The following is a 22,203-nucleotide window of genomic DNA, read 5'->3' on the forward strand; positions in this document are numbered from 1 at the left end:
TGGGGGTTAAACTTTGACACATAGGTCCTTATGTAGATAAGATTTAATGCTGGGTTTCTGGCAGAGCAATTTTTGTCTGCCCATGCCTGATGGTATAGTAGATAAATTACTGGAAGAAACGTGCACTTAAGTACTCTGAAGCCCTGCTTTCCTAAACATCCTAACTGTGTGAAGTACTTTATCTGAGAAACCTCATCTCCCCACGGCTGTGTTACCTCTAGCAATGGCTCTGTGGGGGAAGTAAGGAGGAAGCAGAGCTAACCAGCATGCTCCTGTTGAAGGTCCACAGCAGCCAGAGTCATGACAAGAAATTCACCCAGCTGACAGCCTGCTCTGCTTCCACGAAGGACACCACAAATCAGCTGCTGGTCGTGAATCATCATGAAGCATGACTGTCCTTGGCCATGGAAATGTCCTAGAATTAATGTCTTCCGTTGTGAAAGTAATCCTAATATCACCACAGTTTCCCTAATGGCCTTTTTTTCTTTCACAGTGGAAGGTATCAGCATTATTACCATCGATTTCACCCACAGCACAGGCTGATCTGGTGGTTTTTTCTGTTTCTGATACGGTTTTCCTTCTTGGGCCTTCATTATACTGTAATTCTCCTGATAAAATCTATCACAAGTGTCTTTTAAATACTGCAATTTCCACACAGGAAATGTTTAAGAAACATGGTACTTATAATAGAGGAAATAGTGAAGATATTAATATAATTCCATGTACACATACTAGCGTTAGTGTCAATGTGTTAATACAAATGTTAATGTAGGCAAATTTAAAATGCACAAAGGATTCTCACAACCCACCTGCAGAGAGGTGCTATGCGTTGAAGTTGCTGTGCATTTATACATGCTGAAAGGTACCCAACCTAATAAGATACCTCCAAAATTGGGATATGGGTTATGAAACCCACTTGCCTTGTATCCAGGCAGCCCTAGTGCAGGTAAATTCACTGGGCATATCCATGCTTGGTCTGACAGCTGTCTGGATGTCCACATCCAGTTTGGAGAGCTCCACCTTTTGATAGTGTTAAGAGTCCCTCTGTGCAGGGGACCTGAAGCCAAGATGAGTTAATTTTGGAGACTCCTCAGAAGTCAGATGGGTAGTGACAGCACAGTGTTCTCCTCCTGCACACCAGCCAAGTGGAGCAGAAGTTGTGAAGGAGGACTTTGATGCTGTGCCATGAGAGATCTCTGCTATTGCTATCTCACCTGGGAACACTCAGGTGCTGAATGAGGCTGAGTCACTGCACAATCAAACGTGAGAGCAGGGAAAGCAGGAAGGAGAAAGTCTGACTCTGGTCTTGTGACCAGGCCATTCATCTGATGGTTTGGAGACAGGGAAAACTAAACCTCTAACAAAATACTCATACCGTAGCTCAGCCTACTTTGAGCAGGAGGCTGGATTGGGAAGAAAACCCTCAAAATGCACTCAGGTTAAAGAAAAAGTTGAAGGTAAATCCAAGGCTTTACTACACCACAGTAATCAGTTTAATTTGTTGTTACCCATGGAAAGACTCAAAAAATAACATCAACTAGACAACTCCAGTATGGTTTACCTGTACAGAACAAGCTGCTTATACTCATCAATTCTCTCATACTTCTTGCTTCAGTATGTTAGTACTCATGGACTAAAGCTCAAGGCATTTCTCCTCCTGTGCCACTCTGTGTCTGAGGCTGTATTCACAGCCCTTGTTAACAACAGCATGTAGTGAAGGCCACTGCCCTGGGCTGGATGTGTGCAGCTTTGTAGGAGACTGCAGAACTGACCAGAAGAGCTACTAGAAAATAATCCACATTTCATTTTTATTCTGGCTTTTGTCCACTCCATGGCCTTTTGTGTTAAATAGCACATGCATATGAAAAATTAAGCAACTAGTGAAGTCATTAAGACTGAATACTTAGATTATCTTCTCATCCTGTTGAAACCCAAAATACTGTCTGAAGAGCAAGTTACAATTTGACATGGGTAAGAGCAGACTACTCAAGGTCTTCATTCCTCAGAATACAAAATACTTTGGTCTCACAGTGAAGTGCAATTCTGCTCTCTCTTGATAACAGCATTATAACAAGGCTGATAACAACAGGCCATGTGCTGTACCTGTACCTGTACCTGTACCTGTACCTGTACCTGCTGGGGCTGTGCTGTAGCTGTTGCACAGCTACAAATGCAATGAAAACAAAGGCCAAATGTTACCCACCTTTGCAAGGACAAGGTTATTTGATCACAGTAGAAGAAAACATGCCCAGAATTTGGCTAAATGTGTGACCTGATAAAAGCCAAGTCTTGGCACTGGACTATGAACTGCTGCAAAACAAACACCATTGGTCTACTGTGTTTAGTCATAAATTATTCTTATCTCTGCACCTCCGGAGCCCTTTTCAATATCAATTGGTTGATCTGTGCAATCTCCCAGTGGTGAAAGGGAGGCAGTGCTGACCCGGGGTGTCCTGGGCTGACCCTGGCCAGGAGCCCTGGCTCTGCTTTGGCAGCAAACACTGCTACTGGCTTTGCTGAGGGCTGCTTGCATGGCCCTGCAGTGTTCCAGGTCTGTTTGGGCCATGGGACCCACCTGTCTGCAAAATGAAGACTGTACTTCCTTTTCCACCTCTCTTCTCCCTTCTTTGATAGATTTTGCAAGGAGGATTCTTCCTCTTGTCTATATCCAAAGGACTGTACTATGAACAGAGTCTGTCTCACTCCCCATTTTGAGTGAAATCCCACTTTTTAATACAAAACTACCACTGGATCTCCCTGATAGCTCTATATCAAAAGTTTTCAACATTACAGGTACTATCTGCTGTACATTCCAACCACATACTCTTGAAGAATGTTCCAACAACCAGGTCATCACAGATTTTACAAAACTTTTCTGAGTTATTTTCAAATTTTGCTCTTTTTTTTCTTAAATTTAATTTAAGAGTCACCAAAACACAGCACCTGCTGAGCCAACCCACGGGATCCCAGCCGAGGGCTGCAGCGTGGTGCGGGTGACACGGAGTGAGTGACACGGAGCATCTGAGTCATTCCTGCACAGCCAGAGGTGAGGGGAAGGTGTAGCTGGGAAGCAGTACAGGGCACGGTGCTGCACCGATCGCCTCTGTGGGGACAAGGTGCTCAGCATAGCTCCAAAGGAAGCGTAGGACACCCCGGCTGGGGAAGCATCCCTGGAGGCTGTAGCACCCTACAAACACCTGAGTCATAATCCCCTGTCCTCCTCCTTCCTCCTGGGAGTGGCAGCAATTTGCTATCTGTGTAAGCCTGCCAGAGCAAACCCCAATCGGAGGCCAAGGGACAAGCCTCCACCCTATTGTCCACCTACACCTCACCCTGCTGTTTTGGAAGGAAGGGAACAGGAAAGGCTTTGGATCTCTCCTCCACGCCTGGGCCCCAGGTCTGAGCAGCTCTGAGTTGTCAGAGGTGTTTTTTTCCCCAGGATGGTTTTCTTCCTTCTGTTTAGGTTGTTTGGGATTTTTTTGCATGCAGAGGAAGAATTTGTTCTTGTTCTCCATCCATGTGTGGGCATGCTGCCAGACACTGGCTCTCAAGCTGGTTTTGGCATCTTCTCCTTAAAGGCAATATTCCATCTACAACACCAGACTGTCGCTAGGTCTGCTCATCCAGCCTTCTCCCAAAGGTTTTACAGAATAACTCTTCAAAGGATGTAATATGTGGCTCTCAGTGATTTCCTCTTCATAGCTGGGGATGAGTGAAGCTCCTGGTAAAGGAGTCTTCCTTTAAAAAAAGCAGGTCACCTCCTGAACTCGTCCAGATCACCAGTTTCATAAACAGTAGAGTGGGCAATGAACAATCATTTATCACCTTGGAATCTCAATTCCAGCAAGCTATGGAATATAACTTATGCATGTGTCTGTCCCAAATTCTGCATTTCCCTCCCCTCTGGACTAATGGAATATGTGCATTAGTTCATTCAGAGATATCTTTCTGGTTTCCCCATTTAACCTACTTATCTTAAACTATCTTATCCTACTTGCTCCAGAATTTCTAAAAAGATCCTACCCCAGGACAAGATCATTCTTGTGAAATTTTTGTGTGTATTGGTTTAGTTTTGGCAAAGTTAGGAGGTAGTTAAAATGAGACTTATAATGGAAAGCTAGCTGCTAGCGACTCTCCATAATGCATGTCTACCTTGCAGGAGAGTTGTGAGGATTAATTAATTTGTGTTTATTAACCACTTTGAGATCCTAAGATTAAAGGTTCTATAGAAATGCAAATTGTTATTATAATGACAAATTCTTATATGAGCTCATATGTTTTGCCTTAGAGGCACAGTCTCACTCTGAGTTGCGTAGTTATACACGTAAATCTTCAAACATTATGATGAAAATGTACAATTGAAGCCTTGATCCTTCCTACTACTCCTCATGCATAGAGCTGCCCCTGATTTCAGGCAGGTTCCATCCATGGGACAACTGTAGGATTCAATTTGTTTAGGAAAAGAAAAGACCATTGTGTGCCTCCAGGCTTCACATTGAGACACATAACATTCTGTCTCACTCCATAAAACCACTACTTGCTGTCAGCAGTTATTCCACCTTATTAATGAAAGGACTGAACAGATGACAAAATCTGGATCTGAATTCTGACTCTTCCAAAACTCAGGTTTTCAGAGGTTTATTTAACCTGTTGGAGAACAAGGGAGGTAAAAGCCCACCAATAGATATAGGATTGAATGTCATTCCTGACATATAAGATGTGCTTCTTTGGTCCTTCCCCATGTATGATTTGGCAAGTGAAAGTTTCAGGCACAAGTTGATGAAGGACAACCCCTTACAGGGAGCAAGGCCACAGCTGCACAGCTTGGCAGATCCATGACCACCTCCCAAAGACAGCTCCCTGCTTTCCCTTCCCCCTTGCACAGGCTTGAAGCATCACACTGCTCATCCCCTGCCTGCAAGGACATTTGACCATCCTGGTCAATGTCCTTGTCTGAAGCACCAGTCCAACGCAGGGGTTGTGCTTCAGACAGGAAGCAGGGTCCTGGGAGAAGTGGTCACCCATTTTCCATCACAACATGCCTCTGTGCCTTCCTTGCCACTTCTCTGGCATGCAGACACCTCAACTCACACCATTAAAGGACCAAGTCAGAAAAATGTCATGAGGTTTGTTTGCATCACCCATGGGTTTATCTGAGTGCAGAATACAGTGCCAGAAATACGAGCTGTAAAAGAAGTCTCCTGCCCAACCTCACACCCAAAGCAGGACTATCAGCAGGCACCAGATCAGGTCAGCTATGACGTGTTCTTGGTAAGTTTGAAAAACTCCAAGGATGGCAGTCCCACCTATGTCTCAGTGTTGCACTACTCTCCTGGAGAAGAAGTTTCTCCGATATCCAAACAGAACTGCCAGTGGCACAACTTTTGGCCTTTGCTCTTCCCTATAAGATCTGACAATGCTGAGAATTTTGCACCATCTTTTTAGCTACCCTTGAGTTAATCACCTCTTAAACTCCTCTTCACCAGATTAAACTAATCACAAACTAAACTCCAGTCATAATCCAAAATGTGAGGCTGTCAACATGAGGTGTTGCTTCTCGGCTGTTTGCAGCAGGTAGTGTATAGGTAAGATTACAACTCATTCCCTGAATATGAACTAAAAGTAAGGAACCCTACCACTTCAAAGTCTTGTACCATTTGCTGTGTAATGTCAAAAGACTTCTGACAAAACTTTTCTGGGAGTGGAAGGTAGGATATAAAACTGTATTATTCCTTTCCCCTGACATGAAAACCTTCAGAAGTTCTCAGTCTGGGAAGTTGTCTGCTACACAATATATACATAGATTTATCACAGAAGAGAATGAATACTTGTTATGTTTAACATATCCAGAATCTATAACCTGCTAAATTTTACACTTCTCTCTTTTTCTTCCCCAAATACTCTGAGTCCTGTCACCGGTTTGATGTACTATTCAATATATTCACTTCTACTATTCACATCATCAATTCCTCCTATCAAAGGTGATAAACAAAGACTAATATTATCACAAACCCCAGGAAACCATACTGACCTCTGATGGGCTTCTTAAATTTTACCCTGCCCTAAGAGAAAAAGATGTCCTACATGTTATGGATACTCATCTATATCAAGACAGCAAAAGTTGGAGGAAGGTTGTGGGGAAAACCAAGACATTGAGCTTTCCAGCTGTCCTTCCTTTTACTGCAAATCATTAGTGTGTGCTCAGAGCTCTGCACTGGGATATGCATTATGCAGAAGACAAACCTTCATGAGCAAATGTCAGTATGAGCAGCACGCACACACAAGGTCCTACAGGGCTGGGCTCTGCTCACCAATACATGCCAGGGGCCAACATTGTACCCTGTCTATTCACATCATGCAGTGAATTCCCCACCAGCAACTGTGAGTTTGCTGGAGCTGTCTGTAATCTCACTGTGGTTGCACAACACCTTAAGATCTGATCTATGGGAGAGGTTTTAGGACATAAATCTGCAAGATGTTAATTTTTGCAAATTGTGGCATATTCAGGTCCTGCAGCTGCTCTCATCAGCAGCATTCGCTTTTATTGAGTGGCCATTGCAGTATGTGCCAGAGAAGAATACACAGGGGTCAGATCCAACACTGACACCACCACTGGTCATCATTTGATTGTGGTTTTCAATGGGCATATAAGCACTGAGTGCTTCTTCACTCAAAACTGCTCCAACTGTCAGGCTGTTTCTGGAGTAAATCAAGGTTTGTACCAGGGTGGGCTCAGAAGCTGGCTGTGAATTATGTGAGACAGAAATGCCCCGTGGTCCCAGCAATGGCTCCACCATGGCAGAAGACAGTCCTTTACATGAGAGAGAGATGGAGTGTATGGGCTGAGCACCACAGTGCGGTGCCAACAGGACTGTCATTGCCTCCCCACTTGCTGGCTGCACACACAGGATCTTCTGTCACTTCCATGGCTCCCTTTCCATTGATCCCACAGAACAGGCTGACCTCTGCTTTTCAAGCTAATGTTCAACAGCTTGCAAAAGCTCTTCTCTTTCTTTCTGACTCTCAGAGAATTTTGACATTGTTCATGTTGAGAGCAAGATGAGGAGTCTATTAAAATACACAGTGTTTAAACTCTGCTATACCACTGTGTATTGCCTACAGAATCCATGAATCCATTACAATGCTGGAGACAAATCTCATTATTTGGCTCATTCTGGTGGGTGCTGAGCTCTTACAGAGGATGATGATACTCAAACACCTTGATATTTATTTAAGTAAATTTAACAACACACATATGACAGCATTGACTTTTAAAATTTATTTTTCATATATATCTATCTAAAATCTGTAACTGAATGATTAGAAAAGGCTCAGACACAAAACTGGTGCTGTAATGTCAGAGTTATGTGCTTCACCTCATGGCATGTGAGGTTTTGAACTAATTTTTAACCATAATGGGCTACTAAGTCCAAAAAAGGCAAATCAGAAAACAGATCCATAAGCATTTCTAGAGTTGAGCTGCAAAGCAAGCCTTCCACACACTGCACAAGAATTTTGGTTACTGTATCTTCTGTAGTTTAGCCACTGGAAGGAGTTATTTTAGTTTGTTGCTCTGACTCAAAAGGATGAAACACCACATTTGTAACACTGACTTGCAATAAACTGCATTCTTATGCCTAGAAAATGTGTAATAAAAGATGACAAAAAATGTACCCTGGAAACATTGTTTTCTCCAATGGTCTTTGTTGGATGACAAGGACAATTTGTAGGGTTTTTTTCTCTGTGTCAATGAACTGAAAACGAATGAAGAGCTGCTGCCCCAAGAGAGCTGGAGGTAGCCCCATGAGATTGCCCCTTGCATGTATCCTGCATCCCAGACCCCATGCAGTACCTCCACCTCACACAAGTCCACATCTCAGCACACTCCTATCTGGAATTTATTCTGCAATACTCGGTAAGTTACTGAATCTTCCTCTGAGTCACTTTTTCATCCATGAAGTGAAGGTACTATTTACCAGCCTCCATGAGCTGTCACAGGGCTTAATTTCTTAAGAGGCACAAAGATCCTGGGCAGACTCAGAGGGAAGGAAAGCAGTTGAGAAATGCCAGGCATTACCTGAGGTTTCCTCCAGCTGCAGTTGTGGTGCCAGCCACTTCGTCTCTCTCCCACTGGGCAGCTCTCCCCACCTGGCCAAAGCTCAAGGAACCTGGGGCTTGGCTCCAACTCCTCTCAAATTTAGGGGTCCATAAGAGCTAGGACACCCGTCATTCAGCAGGGTGAGGGCCCACCAGGCTGCTGCTGCCCTGCAAGTTGTAGGAGACACTGACAACTATGGGGAAATCAGACAGTCCTCCCCATCCCCTGTCCTTCTACAGCAGCAAGGGGCCCTGAGCGGAGAGAAAGTGAGGAGGGGAAACATCAGAAAGATACGGCCACAGTCTCCTACCAACAAATGCTTTTCCAGTGCCCTCTTCTGGAAAACATTTTTGGCCCAAGCAACTGCTTCATATAAGTTAGTCTGAGACTGGCGGTGACTTGCCAAGAGCTGCAGGAGCATCCCCCAGCTCTTCACACCATGGATCTGCTCTGCCCCTGTGACTGGTGGAGTTGTGCATCTGCTCATCCCCTTCAGAGCAGCTTGGCCAGACCCTCAGGGCACTAGCCAGGAAACAGGAAGTAAAGGACTTGCATCCTTTTTTGTACCTGATATACCTGAAATCTGCCCATTACTGTCCCCTGGCACAGGGACACAGGGGTCCTGAACTGGAGCACCTTCTGCAAACATTATGCTCCTCAAAACAAGCCCTTGTCACCACCAGCTCTCACGATCCTCCAGAGACAAGAACTGGGAGGAGGACAAAATATTTGGTAATCCCATCCTTTTGAGGAGCTAATAAAACTTTGCTATTAAGCATCTGCAAACGGCTAATGAATGCATCGGTTCCTCTGGTAATTGCAGCCTGTGACTGCTTTTGCCACCTCTTTCCCTTGGAGCAGTCCAGCCCTTGCTCCCCAGACTCGGATACCGTTCCATTTTGTCTCACACCAGAACGTGTCTATCCACTGGCCCCTGCCCCAGCCAAGGTCAGTCAACCAGGACACCGCTGAGGACAGCCACAGGCTCTTCTCCAGCCCCAGCCAGAGGGGAGAAGATGAAGAGGGAACAGCTGGTGCAACTGTATTGGAGCACTGGGGCCAGGTGATGGCCATTGTTCTTATCCAGACCACAGCCCTTGCTTTTTGAGCCAGTTCAGTGAGCAGCTGGCTCTTGTGGTGGTGGCACAGCCCTTCCCTTCACTTCCCTCTCTGTCTGCTTTTCCAATGCTTAATTCCTACTCAGACTACTATGTGATTCTGCAATCCCTGTTTGCTTATAGTCAGCAGAAGAAAAATTAAATTAAATTATAACTGTTGCCCATAGAGCCAAATCTAGAGGCATATGAACCCCATTATTTGCCCTGTTAACTGGCAGGGGAGATGATGTGAAATTCTTCAGGGATTTTGATGAGTTATCTCAGCAAAGACAATGCTTGAGCAGTGGCCTCAGCCCTGCTGCACTGGAATTGCTGCCAAGGGCAGGTAGTGTCCTGAGGACCAGCTCATGTAGGTGCTACACACTGGGATGATTTCCCCCACTCCTTGCTGTAATTTAGAAAATCTTCTGTAATTCATGCCTGGATGTGTGATGACATATACACACACACAGTATATATATATATTTAAAATATTTTAGGATATTTTGTTCCTTCTTTCATTAAATTATTTTAACTAAAACCAGCACCTCTGTCCCCATTCTTTTGGATGTGTTCTGATCCACCTTTTGTTTATTACCTGCTTGATCGTGGTGTTTCCCTTTATTTCAATCCTTCAAGGGATTCTTTTGCAGCCCCAGCCTGCTGCCCTCCACTTCCAACCCCGCTCAAGGTGGCAGGGGCTGTGGGATGGACAAGGACATCCCATTGATCTGCTTCTGCCTGAAATACAGTGGGTTTTCCAGCTGAGCTTGGTGGGAGACCAAGGATTGAACCTCTGAGGCCAGTGAGCACAATCTGCTTTGGGTATATCCATGAAAGCATCCCACACCCCACAGCAGCCAGCATTTCCCATCACTTTTCCCCATGTAGGACAGAGGGTAGGGGCTGTCCACATGTCTACTTTCAGAAAGCCGCTAAAATAGCCTTCAGTGACTTGGAGATGGGGAGCTGGAGCACTCTGAGTGAGCTCTGTCCTGCAGAAAGGTTCCTTGCTTCTCTTATAAATGCTCCAGAGGCGGCACGGTGTAAAAATCTCTTTTTTAGCGTAGCAGGGGCAGCTCCATCCTTCCGCAGACATTGACCAGGGCAAGGACTCAGTCTATCTACCATGGGGTGAGGCTCGAACTTTTTAAAGAGAGGGGAAGAGGGGCAGAAAATGTCTGTCCTGGCAAGGGCAGAAAGTGCAGTCGTTCAGAGCTAAACAAAAAATTGATCGAAAAAAAGTATCAGTTGATACCTTCTTACACCTTCCATTGACGCCCATTTGTAAAACAAGCCAGCAATACAAAATAACCTTACAATGGAAACAGCTGCCAGTATCAGAACAAGAGCGGGTGGAAAAACAGTGGTCAGCGTTACGGGAAGTGTTTCGGATAACACCCTCGGCGGTCAGGGACGCAGGCAGGGGCAGCACCGCTGCGGACAGCAGCCAGTGCCGAGCACAGGGGCTGCGAGAGCCGCGCAAGCTGGATGGCTCCGCCGCCCCACCGACAGCCGGCTGTGACACACTCCGGGTCCCCTGAGCTCAGCAGCGCTTTCCTCCAGCATCTGCCAAAGGCGTCGCTTGAAGCCGCAGCCCTCCGGCCTTCTGCAGCGCCGGTTTTTCACGCTGCGGTACCGACCCGGGAACACCGACCCGGGCCGTGCACCTGCTGGCAGCCGGCAGGGCCGGGGGCGCGCGCATCGCGCCGCAGAGGCTCGGCACGCCCGGCCGGGCCCGGGGGGCGCGCGGCGCCGTGCGCATGTTCGGCCGTACGTCACAATAGCGGCGGTGGGAGCGCGCCCGGTCCCAGCCGATCGCGGCTGGTTTGAGCTGGTGCGTTGCCACAGCGACGCCGCGGCGCTATAAATAGGAGCGGGGCGGCCGTGGCGAAGCTTTGTCGGCAGCGGCGCTCCCGCTCGCCCCGCTCCTCCTCAGCCGGTCCGGCGCTCCCGCCCGGCTCCGCGCACCGCGCCCGGCTCGCAGGAGGAGGGGGAGGCGGCTCGGAGCGAGGGGATCGGCTACCGCGGGGCCTTGACAAGCAGCTCCGCTGGCCGAGGCGAGGTGAGGCGGGCGGCGGCGGGATGTAGCGGGCCGTGCCGGGGAGCGGAGCGGAGCCACGTGTCTGCGGGGCCGCTGCCAAGCGGCGCGGCCCGGGCCGGGCACGGGCAATCCCCGACCCCGGCAGGGAGGCGGGGGGCTCCGGGCGGCTGTAAGCGGACCGGACCGGCTCCCGGCTCGCCTGGGGAGTGTTGGCGGCGCTTTCCGGCAGCGGGGGAAGCGATGGCCCCGCTGTGGCCGCCGGGCTGTTTCCGGGGTGGGGAAAGGCAGGTGCGTGGCAGGAACGTGGCAGGAGCGGGGCTTGGGGCGCCTGGGCTCGCCTTTGGGCCGAGCGGCGCGGGGCGCTGCTCCCTGCACGCCCGGCGGGCACTGGCCTGGTCTAGGAGCGAATCAGAGAGTCGGAGTATTTTGGGTTGGAAAGGACCTTAAACTCTATCTAGTTCCAACTCTGCCTACAGCAGGGATACCTTCCGCTAGACCCGGCTGCTCAGAGCCAAGTCCAGCCTGGCCTTGCATGCCCCTAGGGATGGGGAGGGAGCCGGTGTCCCGCGGAGCGCTGCGCTGCGCTCTGCAGGCTCCGGAGTCACGGGCGCCTCGGGCACCTTTTCTAGACGCAGCTTGGCTGTTTGAGTACGGAGCCTGCAGGCATGACTCAGCTCTGTCTAAATACAGCTGCTGAATAGGGGAATGTTCTGGAGAACAAATTCTAAATGAGCACAAATTGCCTTTCTTCTGGGGAGCTGCAGACACTTTGCGCACAGTCCAAATAGAAACATACTTTGAGAGGCTGCAGTTCGCACCTACATGATCGCGTTCTGTCTATATGCTGTGTAATTACTGTAGTTAAAACTGTGCAATGAGGTGGAGATTGAAAGCTTGCAAGAACTTTTTAACAAAATCTATTGTGGCCAGTAAAAATCATTTCCCTTTTAAATGTAAAAGGAAAAGTGCTTTTCATGCAGTGCTCTGCAGAGGGGAGGTTAAACTAAATTCTTTCTTGATGGTGTTCACTTCTCTTAACCACAGTAGAAGTGTTCCTGAATTGCTTTCTGCAAAGCTGGAAGTCTATGATGAGATGCAACTTCTCCTTGGTAACAATCACCTTCCTGAGAAGTGATTAATTTGCTGTTTCTTATGGTCCCTTCAAAGAGGCTATTAAGAGAAGACTTTAATCCAGTTTGTGGTAGAATTATCTCTGCACGTGAATGAGAGCAGAGTGAGAATGAGGTTCATGGATTGTTTGGTTTATTAGAATCAAAGCTTAATCTCGTTTGAATCTCAGATCTTATGTCTTTGATAAGTGAGAAATTATCAAAATATTTGAAGTAGTTCTTGTTGCCATATGTTTCTGAAAGTTGAAATGAAATACAATTGCTAATATTTCAAAGTGTACCATGGGTCAAGGATGGCAGAAGTGTGCTTTAGTTCTAGTGTGCTCTTTAGTTCTAGTTCTCAGCAGACTTTCTGTTTCTGTTAGTAATGAAAATTTGTAATGGACTGTTGTAAAATCCTGTTCTGAAGTGCTAGTTGGGATCACTGTGAAGACCTTGTCTAGGAACAAAGCAACTTCCAGGAAAGTCCTGTTCTCAGGTCTGCTTTATGCACAGTGTGAACTGTATTGAGAATCCAGATACTTATGTGGCTCAGACCTAATGAGAGTTTTTGCTACTCAGAAGTCAGTAGCAGTCTTGGATTCTGCTGTAAATAACAAGTAAACCCTTTCTGCTGAAACTGGTGACCTAAATAGTGCTTATGAATTGTTTAAAAAAAAAAAGGTGGTAAGTAGACACTAGCCATAATATTAATAGCTCTGATGTGAAGGTAAAGACACCAGAAATTTCCAGGCAGCTATACTAATATCTGACAGCATTTATTTAATTGATTTTTTTTTTTCTTTGAGTAGATTCAGAGCATTACAGAGTTTTTGAACAGAGGAGAACTTGCCTTCCAGCTTGCAGGATTATTTTGGCCTGCCTCCTTGGTTCTGATTACATCTCTTCTGTCATTATGCCAGTGTCTAATCTATGCAGCTATTAGTGATCACTGTAGGAGCTGTATAATTGTAAATGATAAGAGCACAAAGTAGTGGTCATATAATGACTGTATGAACCTAAGTGAAGGATTGAATGTAAACTATGAATTCAAATTAAGTAATTAATGGGGTTTTTTTTTCAGCAGTTCATACCCAAGTCCTTTCACACAAACCTGAAATCTTGGAAGTCATGAGCAACTTCAGCAAAGAAGAATTTGAGTTAACCTTCCTTGATGAAGGCTTTACTGCCAAGGATATCCTTGACCAAAAAATAAATGAAGTGTCGTCTTCTGTAAGTATGATGGGAAAACCACTACATTTCATGATGCTACAAACTTATAAACTGATAAAATAGGTTGTCCTTGCAAGTAATCCACAAGACAGCCCCCTCAAATGCTGACCTCTAGGCTTTTTCTGTTATCTGTTGTTTGTAAAGTTAAGATGTGTGTTTGCCCTAGGATGATAAAGATGCCTTCTACGTTGCTGACCTCGGGGACATTGTGAAGAAGCACGTGCGGTGGCATAAGGCCCTTCCTCGGGTGACCCCCTTCTATGCTGTAAAGTGTAACGACAGCAAAGCTGTCGTGAAGACCCTTGCTGTTCTTGGGGCAGGATTTGATTGTGCCAGTAAGGTGAGATCTTGACTGTCTTCTGATCTGTGATTAGAAGTATCTGTTCAGCCTTACAAAACATGTTTGTATAAAATTAAGCATAACTGAGTGGTGTTGCTTTTGTTCTTCTGATTGCATTAATCATCCATCTAGAAACATCTTGTACAAGTGTAATCTGTTCTTTCTTCAGACGGAAATACAGCTGGTACAGAGCATTGGTGTGCCTCCTGAGAGAATAATATATGCAAATCCCTGCAAACAAGTATCTCAAATCAAACATGCTGCCAGCAGTGGTGTGCAGATGATGACATTTGATAGTGAAGTAGAACTAATGAAAGTTGCAAGGGCCCATCCAAAAGCCAAGTAAGTAATACTAATTGTTCTATAATTCTTCCTTGGGTTACCAGGATACAGAAATATCTGCTTTATCTGAAACTTGTTCTCATTAGTTTAAGATAGTCTGCAGAACTGTGAAGTAATAAACTATTAGATTTTATCATCTTTCTTATTTTTTTAGAGTCAGGATTAAGGGTACAAGAGAAGTTTTATGTTTGGACTCGTTTGTTAATTCTTATTTATAGTACAGCGAGTGCTACAGCAGTTCTAGTTAACAAGTTAAAAATGAAGAAATGGTGATGTATTTTGTTCATTACAAGGTTTAAGGCCTAATTGTCTAATTAAAACTAATATTTATATTACTTCTACTTTTGACTCAATAATTAAATACCTGTGACTCGCAGTGCAGCATTTTTTTTATTTAATTGCAAAATACTACTTGATCCCAAGAAGAAGGATAAGAAGCTGAAAAAATTTTCACTTTAAAGCTTCTCTTTTGTTTTATACTTATTACTATAATTTAAAGCCTTAAATTCCAGATTTTTCTCTGTGTTATATTGCACACTTTTATGTAAACTACACACTAGTTATTTTAGTTTTATTATTCAATTTTGGAAGCCTTCTCCAAGGCCTTAAGTCAAAAGCAATATTCTTCTGGGGATTAGTGCTTGACAGAACAGAAAGTTCAAAACTCCCTGTTTTCAGGGTTCCAATGTGAAACATACTTTTAACCAGTGAAATCTAGTCTTGTAAAGTTTACTGTCTCTGTAGGAAGAGATACATAGAGCAGCTTGTATCTTTAAGCTCAGTCTCAGTCTGAGATCATACCTGCCTGATGATGATGTCTGTTATACTGGAACATAACTACTTATTTTTCCATATTTCTAGGTTAGTCTTACGCATTACCACCGATGACTCCAAAGCAGTCTGTCGTCTGAGTGTTAAATTTGGAGCTACACTTAAGACTAGCAGGCTTCTTCTGGAGCGTGCAAAAGAACTTGACCTTGCCATTGTTGGAGTTAGGTGAGCTGACAGTATCAAAACACAGTTGCATTAATTAAGTTTTCTTTAAATGGTCTACCTGACAATAGAGATGCCTTCGCATGTGATGACATGAGTTTATACAAAACTTCTTGCCAAATAGCAACTGATATTTTGTATCTTTTTGTAGTTTCCATGTTGGAAGTGGATGTACAGACCCAGAGACCTTTGTTCAAGCCATTTCTGATGCTCGCTGTGTGTTTGATATGGGAGTAAGTCTAGTTCTACTTTCTCTGCTCAACTGTTGTTGCAAAAGTGAATGAAGTGTACAACTGTTATGGGGTTAAAAGCTAGCTAAATTATTGACTTCATGTTGTTGGAACTTTTTAGGCCCTGATAGCTTACTTTGACCAGCCTGGCAAACCTCATGTACAGATGCACTAAAATTGGCAGCTCAAACTCAAAAACCTGTTACTTGAACATGTGTTAGCTCTGTTTCAAGTGTTAATGAAATGATTTCACATTACTTTTTAAGTTAAAATGATGAATTATCAGCTTTTCTTGACAGTGTTGCTGTTAATCTCGTTTTAGGCTGAACTTGGCTTCAATATGTATCTGCTTGATATTGGTGGTGGCTTCCCTGGCTCTGAAGATGTCAAGCTTAAATTTGAAGAGGTAAGCTTTGCTAAGAAGTTCTCAGGTTGTGGAGTCTGCTTGAGTGTTGATCTGGATTAACTAAAATTTTGCTTTTCCTGTTTGTATGCAGACACATTTGCAAATGTGTCTGCTTGGTCAGAAATGTAGAGGAAAAGGAGAGATACTGTGAAAACTAAGAAATAGATGAGCTCATTAGATACATTGCTAAATGACTGCACAAGCATGCAGAAGTCTCAAAAAAGTAAAGCCAGTTTTAACTGCAGGCTTAATTCTTACTGGCATAGGCTTCTTCCAGTTGGTGCTGTATTTCAGACTGAATAGATTAGCACTGCTCCCAAACAGGGTGAAAGGGTAGTCCTGAACCCACACTGTCCTCAGGGGTGGCAGCATACAAGGTCAGTGTATGATTTGATTTCGGACTAGCTCTTGGATAATTTTTAAGTTGTTCAGTGTTTTCCAGTCTGCTTTACCTCAGCAATCGCTCTGCTTTCAGAAGAGACAAGGGGGCTGAATATTGATAGGACTTCAACTTAAAGCAGTGTTGTCAGAGCACCTTGCCTTCTAACCCAAGGAGATGTTAAACATTACATATTAACAAAGGGATACAGTAAAATACATTAAAAAAAGTTGTTTTATAGTAGTGTGAGCTAACATTGTAGCACTTCTGGTACCTCCTAATGAAGTTTGGCTTCTCAGAGTGCAGTATGGGCATAGACGAAGCATCAAAAGCAAACTATGTCATTGGGCTTCATGGCATGATACAGCCATGTTGCAGTTGGAGACAACTTCATGATAACTTCAGAACCTGGAAATCACTGTTCATGAATGCAACTGAATTTCAGTTATGATACTAAAGCCCTCTGTATGCTTATGATCCCATGAGATGACAGTAAGCTGTGGAATAGTGCATAAGTAGCAGCAGTACAACTGGGCCAGAAAATTTGAAGTGTGGGGACTTGCAGGGTATTAATGATGGTTTAGTGAGCCTTGGAGGGGTGATTTCCTTCAGCCTCAAACATGACCTGTTTTGTTACTTAAGCTTTAAGCTGCAAGTGATATCTGCTTTTGTTGCTTTGTATAAATTTAGTTGCAAACAAGATTTTGAATGAGTAAAAAAAGCAAAAGCAGTCAATAGAAATTACAATAGATGTTAATAGATGTTACATGTTTCACTAGTATATAATTTTGAGTTTCAGGGTCTTACTTCATCTCAGACTTCTAAAGTAGCACCTGAGTAGCTGCTGAAATTTTAATACTGGCATCTGTTTTTTCCTTAGATCACAAGTGTAATCAACCCAGCACTGGATAAATACTTCCCTTCAGATTCTGGAATAAATATTATTGCAGAGCCAGGACGATACTATGTTGCATCAGCATTCACGCTGGCAGTCAATATCATTGCAAAGAAAATTGTGTTAAAAGAGCTAACGGGGTCTGATGGTATGTAAAATGAGACCTAGTCTTAGATCTAGTCAACTGTGTGTTTCTTTCCAAGACTTTTTCTCACTGGTCTCTCAACTTCTTCCAGATGAAGATGATGCAAATGACAAAACTCTTATGTACTATGTGAATGATGGGGTCTATGGATCATTCAACTGCATCTTGTATGATCATGCACATGTTAAGCCAGTCCTGCAAAAGGTATGCCTGTTCAGAATTATCACATACTAGTCACATATTGTGGATGTAGGAGAATCCTTGTCACAGCAGTCACTTCTCAGTTCACTGCTCCCTTCATGTTGCCAGACTTTGGTATTTAACTTATAAAGCATGCAGTGGAATTAACTCAAAGCCAGAGGTAAAGAAGAACCTGCAAGCAGCTCTTCCTTTTCTTTGGAGGTGGAATGTTACACTATGATACTACTTCTGGAAACTCTGTTTTGGTAGTCAAATAATTAAACTCCACTCTCTCCTTCAGCGGCCTAAGCCAGATGACAGCTGCTACTCCTGCAGCATTTGGGGACCAACCTGTGATGGCTTAGATCGGATTGTTGAGCGGTTTAATATGCCGGAGCTGCAAGTTGGTGACTGGATCCTGTTTGAAAACATGGGTGCCTATACTGTAGCAGCAGCTTCTACTTTCAATGGATTCCAGAGGCCAACAATACACTATGTGATGTCAAGACCAGCATGGTTAGTAACTAAATATCTTGATCCGTCAGTACTTCTGAGATCACTGTAATAAATAGCTCGTGTCAGTTGGCTATGCCTTAACAATCAGGGGTAATTTTGGTGCCACAGCTCTTGTAAAACCTCCTGGTGTGGAAGAAAGCAGTGCCTCTGAAGGTTTTTGATGTGTGCTTGTAAAAATGCTGATGCCACTAATTACTCTTGTCTGTTGTACACAGTCTCAGGAGAGATTGTTTTAAAGGTGTAATGTTAGGAGACTTCATTAATCTGAATTCTAGCAAGTGTTTTCCCTATTGCACAACACACAGAATCATTATGAATTCTTTACATTCCGCTTGTGTGACTAGTAATCAGAGACTAGTCAATCACAATTATAATATGTTGTCTTCTAAATTAATAGTTTACTAAATCTTGACTGCAGGGTACAGGGACATTCAATGGTGTTGCTTCACGGTATGGCCTCTCTTTGTTTGAGAGCTATTCCTTGGTTTAGGTTGAGCTCTGGTTCAGTGCAGAGTGCTAGACTTCCATGGGAAGTTATTAAACAGGTAAGCAAAGAAAGCAGGTCTACCTTCTAAGTGCAAGGATACTGTGAAATTGCAACTTAAACAGCAGTTTAAAGCAACTTGGGTGCTCTGCAATGCAACACAGGTTAATGGATTGCACCTTCTATAAAAGTGGGCTTTCTTGTAAGAGAAAGCCCTTAGCTCTCTACTGGTATCTGCCTACTGAACTGGAGGGGGCTTTTGGGCAGAAGTGTTACCCTAAAGCATGATTAGCTCTGGTGTTGGGTTATTATCAAATTTTCAGTAAATCTTTAAGTTCAGGGGAATTCCTGACATAAAAGTAAGCGGAAGCTTCCTCTATTCTTTTACTAACCCTGCTGGTATAAGCAGGACTTGTATTGTTTCTTTCCCTTTGTGAAACCTTGGGTCAATTAAAGCATTTTTGAAAACATGTGAAGCTTTTAGATTTCCCTCAACACTCCAAAACTATGTCTAATTGAACTAAAAATGGCTCTGCAGGAGAATAATTAGCTTTTTCACTGTATTACTGGGCTGCTGTTAAAGTTTAATAATTGGTCTGAGCCATGCTGAGCTTAATTATGCAAACATAACTGTCATCCAAGGCCATAGCACAGCCATCCTTCAGTTCTATGTGTGTTTTCTGTTTTGGCAAGAGAATTCTGTGATAAAGGCTGGTCTTTAACTGAGAGGCATGCATCAGTGAGAATATGGTGCATATCTTTCTAGGATGGGCAAAAGTCTTTTGGAATGTCATCTGCATATTGCAAGGGTGTACAACTAAATTTGTGGCTAGAAACTGTGAAAGATAAAGGACAACATGATTACATGTATTTAAATTAAAACTAGTAGTACATGAGGAGCCATGCAGTGGTACAGCTGTTTGCCTTGCATACCTAAGATAATTACAACTATAAGATGACACCAAGCAGAGTGCTGTTGTTGGCACACCTGAGTGACAGGATACCACCCAACTTCTGAGGTACCTGGACAAGGTTGAGAAGTGGGACTGTGGGAATGTCATGAGGTTTAACAAGACCAAGTGCAAGGTGCTGCACCTGGATGGGGGCAACTCCTGGTATGAATCCAGGCTGGGGGATGAACAGATTCAGAACAGCCGGGCTGAGGAGAACTTGGGGGTGCTGTGGATGAGAGGCTGAATTTTACCCAGCCATGTGCTCTTGCAGCCTGGAGAGCCAAATGTGCCCTGGGCTGCATCCAAAGCAGGGTGGGCAGCAGTGAGGGAGGGGATTCTGTCCCTCTGCTCTGCCCTGGTGAGACCCCACCTGCAGTCCTGCACCCAGGCCTGGGGTCCCCAGCACAGGAAGGACATGGAGCAAGTCTGAAGGCCACTTAAGTTGATCAGAGGGATGGAGCACTTCTGCTGTGAGGAAAGACTGAGAGAGATAGATTTCTTCACCCTGGATAAGGCCGTGGGGTGACCTTATTGCAACCTTCCCATATCTGAGGGGGACTTAAAGGAAAGATTGGGCAAGACTATTTGCAAAATCATGTAGTGACAGGATTAGGGGTAATGGCTTCCAATTGAAAGATATGTCCCATCCCTGTAAGCGTTCAAGGCCAGGCTGGATGTGTTTCTGAGCAACTTGGTGTAGTTGAAGATGTCTCTACCCATGTCAAGGGGGGGTTAGAACTAAAATTTAAAGGTCACCTTCCAACCTAAACCATTCTGTGAATCTATGAACTAAGTCCAAAAACTCAGTCAACTGAAGTTCTTCTGATGTTGTGTTTTAGTACAGCTCTTGTCTGAGTATGGAGGGAGTTGCATGGTTCTTACTGGTCTGGTCAGCTCCCTTATGTTCTTAGTCTGTTATCCATTCTTTTTCTTGATCCAAGTTACCCAATAATGTGGGGGTGTGGGATAAGTGGCAGTCAAGGCCGTCAGGGATTTTCACATCTGAAATTCTGAACTACTGAGCAAAATGTCAATAAATCTGTATAGCATGAGGTATACAGATGTAGCTACAGCTATATTGATGCATTTTTACAGATCTAAATCCTACACAGAAATGGTAAAATCAGGTTGGTATTGGCACTTACCCTAAAGCCTAGCCAGCCACAAGTGACCTGCATGGATTCTGCTTTTATTTTTACTTTTCCCCCCAACATAGTAATGTCTGGATTGCAAGTGATGCATAGAGAGTTCATTTCATATTCACTGGCAAGTAAAAAAATTACTTTACAGTTTTAGGTAGATTGAAATGAAACAGTTTGTGACTCACTCTTTAATTTATTTTTTTTTCTTTCTAGGCAACTAATGCAGCAGATCAAGGAGCAAGGGTTCCTAGCTGAGGTGGAAGAGCAGGATGTTGCTAGTCTGCCAGTCTCTTGTGCCTGGGAAAGTGGAATTGAATATCCAGCAACTTGTGCTTCAGCTAGTATTAATGTATAGGTAATATTTAGTAACTAAGTGCAAGGTTAGTCATTGAATTTAGGGCATTTGGGAGACTGTTAACTTAATTCCTGGTAGAATTTTTAAGTGGTCTTTTTAACATTTAGGTTTGGCATAAATGCAAGAAAAATTACTAGGAGATGGGTCACAATTATCTGTGTTCCTATGGAAACTATTTGAATATTGTTTTATATGGATTTTTATTCACTTTTCATGTATGCTACTGAAGACTGACCCTCAACTGTCAAACAAGTATTTGTAGCTTGTGTATGGCAGAACGGGCTAAGCTTAGTGCTTTGTGACCTACCTGTTTTAAAATAAAGTATATTGAAATAACTGGTCCTGTGCTTCGTTAATCAGTAGAAAATTAGTGTGTCATGGATGGCTCTTATAGCATATATGAGGGCAGACCAGATGCTGCAAGCCCAGAACTTACGAATAAATGGATCTCCTGTACCCTTGCCTTCCCAACTTGAAGTGAAGGAAACCCTCAGTGGGTAGGGAAACTGAATTGTCTTTTTTCATATGTGATTAGAAGAAGGTTGACTGTCTAAGAATTGAATACTGTGTGAATTCTCATTAATTCACATTTGTTTTTCACTACTGAACATGTGTGTAACAAGTTGCATATTCCAAGCTCAGTGCAGTGCTGGTTCTCTGCAAGTTAGTCTACAAGCTAGTCTACAAGTGCTGTGGCCAGCACTGATGGCTGTTAATAAACATAACTTGTCATTAATGAGGGAATACAGCACAGGCTCCACAACTGGCACACTGCTTGTTAGATGTGCAAGAACTAAAATATGTTACAGGAAATGCCAGGAAGCTGAAACTGTGGGGCTGACAGGCTCTTGACCTGTGTTGCCTAGGACTTTAGTATAAAAGTGATAAGAAATGGGACTTGACATCTACTGTATGTGCAATTCAATTAGAAGCTCTAATTCAATGTTATGAAAAGACATGTTACCTTTCTGACTTTGGATTATATGTGATAGATGACAGTAAGTAGTAAATACTAGGAGCTAATACAGGGATGTTGGTGATAAAAATAGTCTGCTTATTGAAGCAAAGCATTCTGACTTTTAATCTGTGCTAGTTTGCTGCCGCTTTTTGCACTAAAGTTAGAAAATGTTTCTGATAAACTAATAGGTCCTAGAGCTGGATTAGGTTTGCCAGAAAGTCCTGGGCTGCAGGCATGCCATAGCAAATGCCTGATGTATAAAGATCTTAATGTATCAAGTAAACAGGTAAAGCTTAAGCTAACT

General features: G+C 43.9%; 1 protein-coding gene across 1 annotated transcript; it reads left to right on the forward strand.

Moving 5' to 3' along the window:
* The first annotated feature begins 11,113 nt into the window (after positions 1–11,113).
* ODC1 (ornithine decarboxylase 1) lies at positions 11,114–21,276 on the forward strand. The gene is made up of 11 exons (XM_062489701.1): positions 11,114–11,260; positions 13,433–13,581; positions 13,748–13,921; positions 14,091–14,263; positions 15,125–15,259; positions 15,408–15,489; positions 15,809–15,892; positions 17,152–17,314; positions 17,403–17,515; positions 17,793–18,007; positions 20,800–21,276. The coding sequence occupies exons 2-11, from the start codon at positions 13,480–13,482 to the stop codon at positions 20,939–20,941; spliced, it is 1,383 nt and encodes a 460-aa protein (XP_062345685.1). The 5' UTR covers positions 11,114–11,260; positions 13,433–13,479; the 3' UTR covers positions 20,942–21,276.
* The last annotated feature ends 927 nt before the right edge of the window (positions 21,277–22,203 follow it).

The sequence above is a fragment of the Cinclus cinclus genome, chromosome 3 (assembly GCF_963662255.1).
Source record: "Cinclus cinclus chromosome 3, bCinCin1.1, whole genome shotgun sequence".
NCBI classification, from domain to species: domain Eukaryota; kingdom Metazoa; phylum Chordata; class Aves; order Passeriformes; family Cinclidae; genus Cinclus; species Cinclus cinclus.

Bases quoted from the DNA above. Each gene is read 5' to 3' on its own strand.
- ODC1 (XM_062489701.1), top strand. From the start codon at position 13,480: ATGAGCAACTTCAGCAAAGAAGAATTTGAGTTAACCTTCCTTGATGAA. The intron at 13,922-14,090 runs GTGAGATCTTGA...TTCTTTCTTCAG, and splicing joins GATTTGATTGTGCCAGTAAG to ACGGAAATACAGCTGGTACA. The intron at 14,264-15,124 runs GTAAGTAATACT...CCATATTTCTAG, and splicing joins AGGGCCCATCCAAAAGCCAA to GTTAGTCTTACGCATTACCA.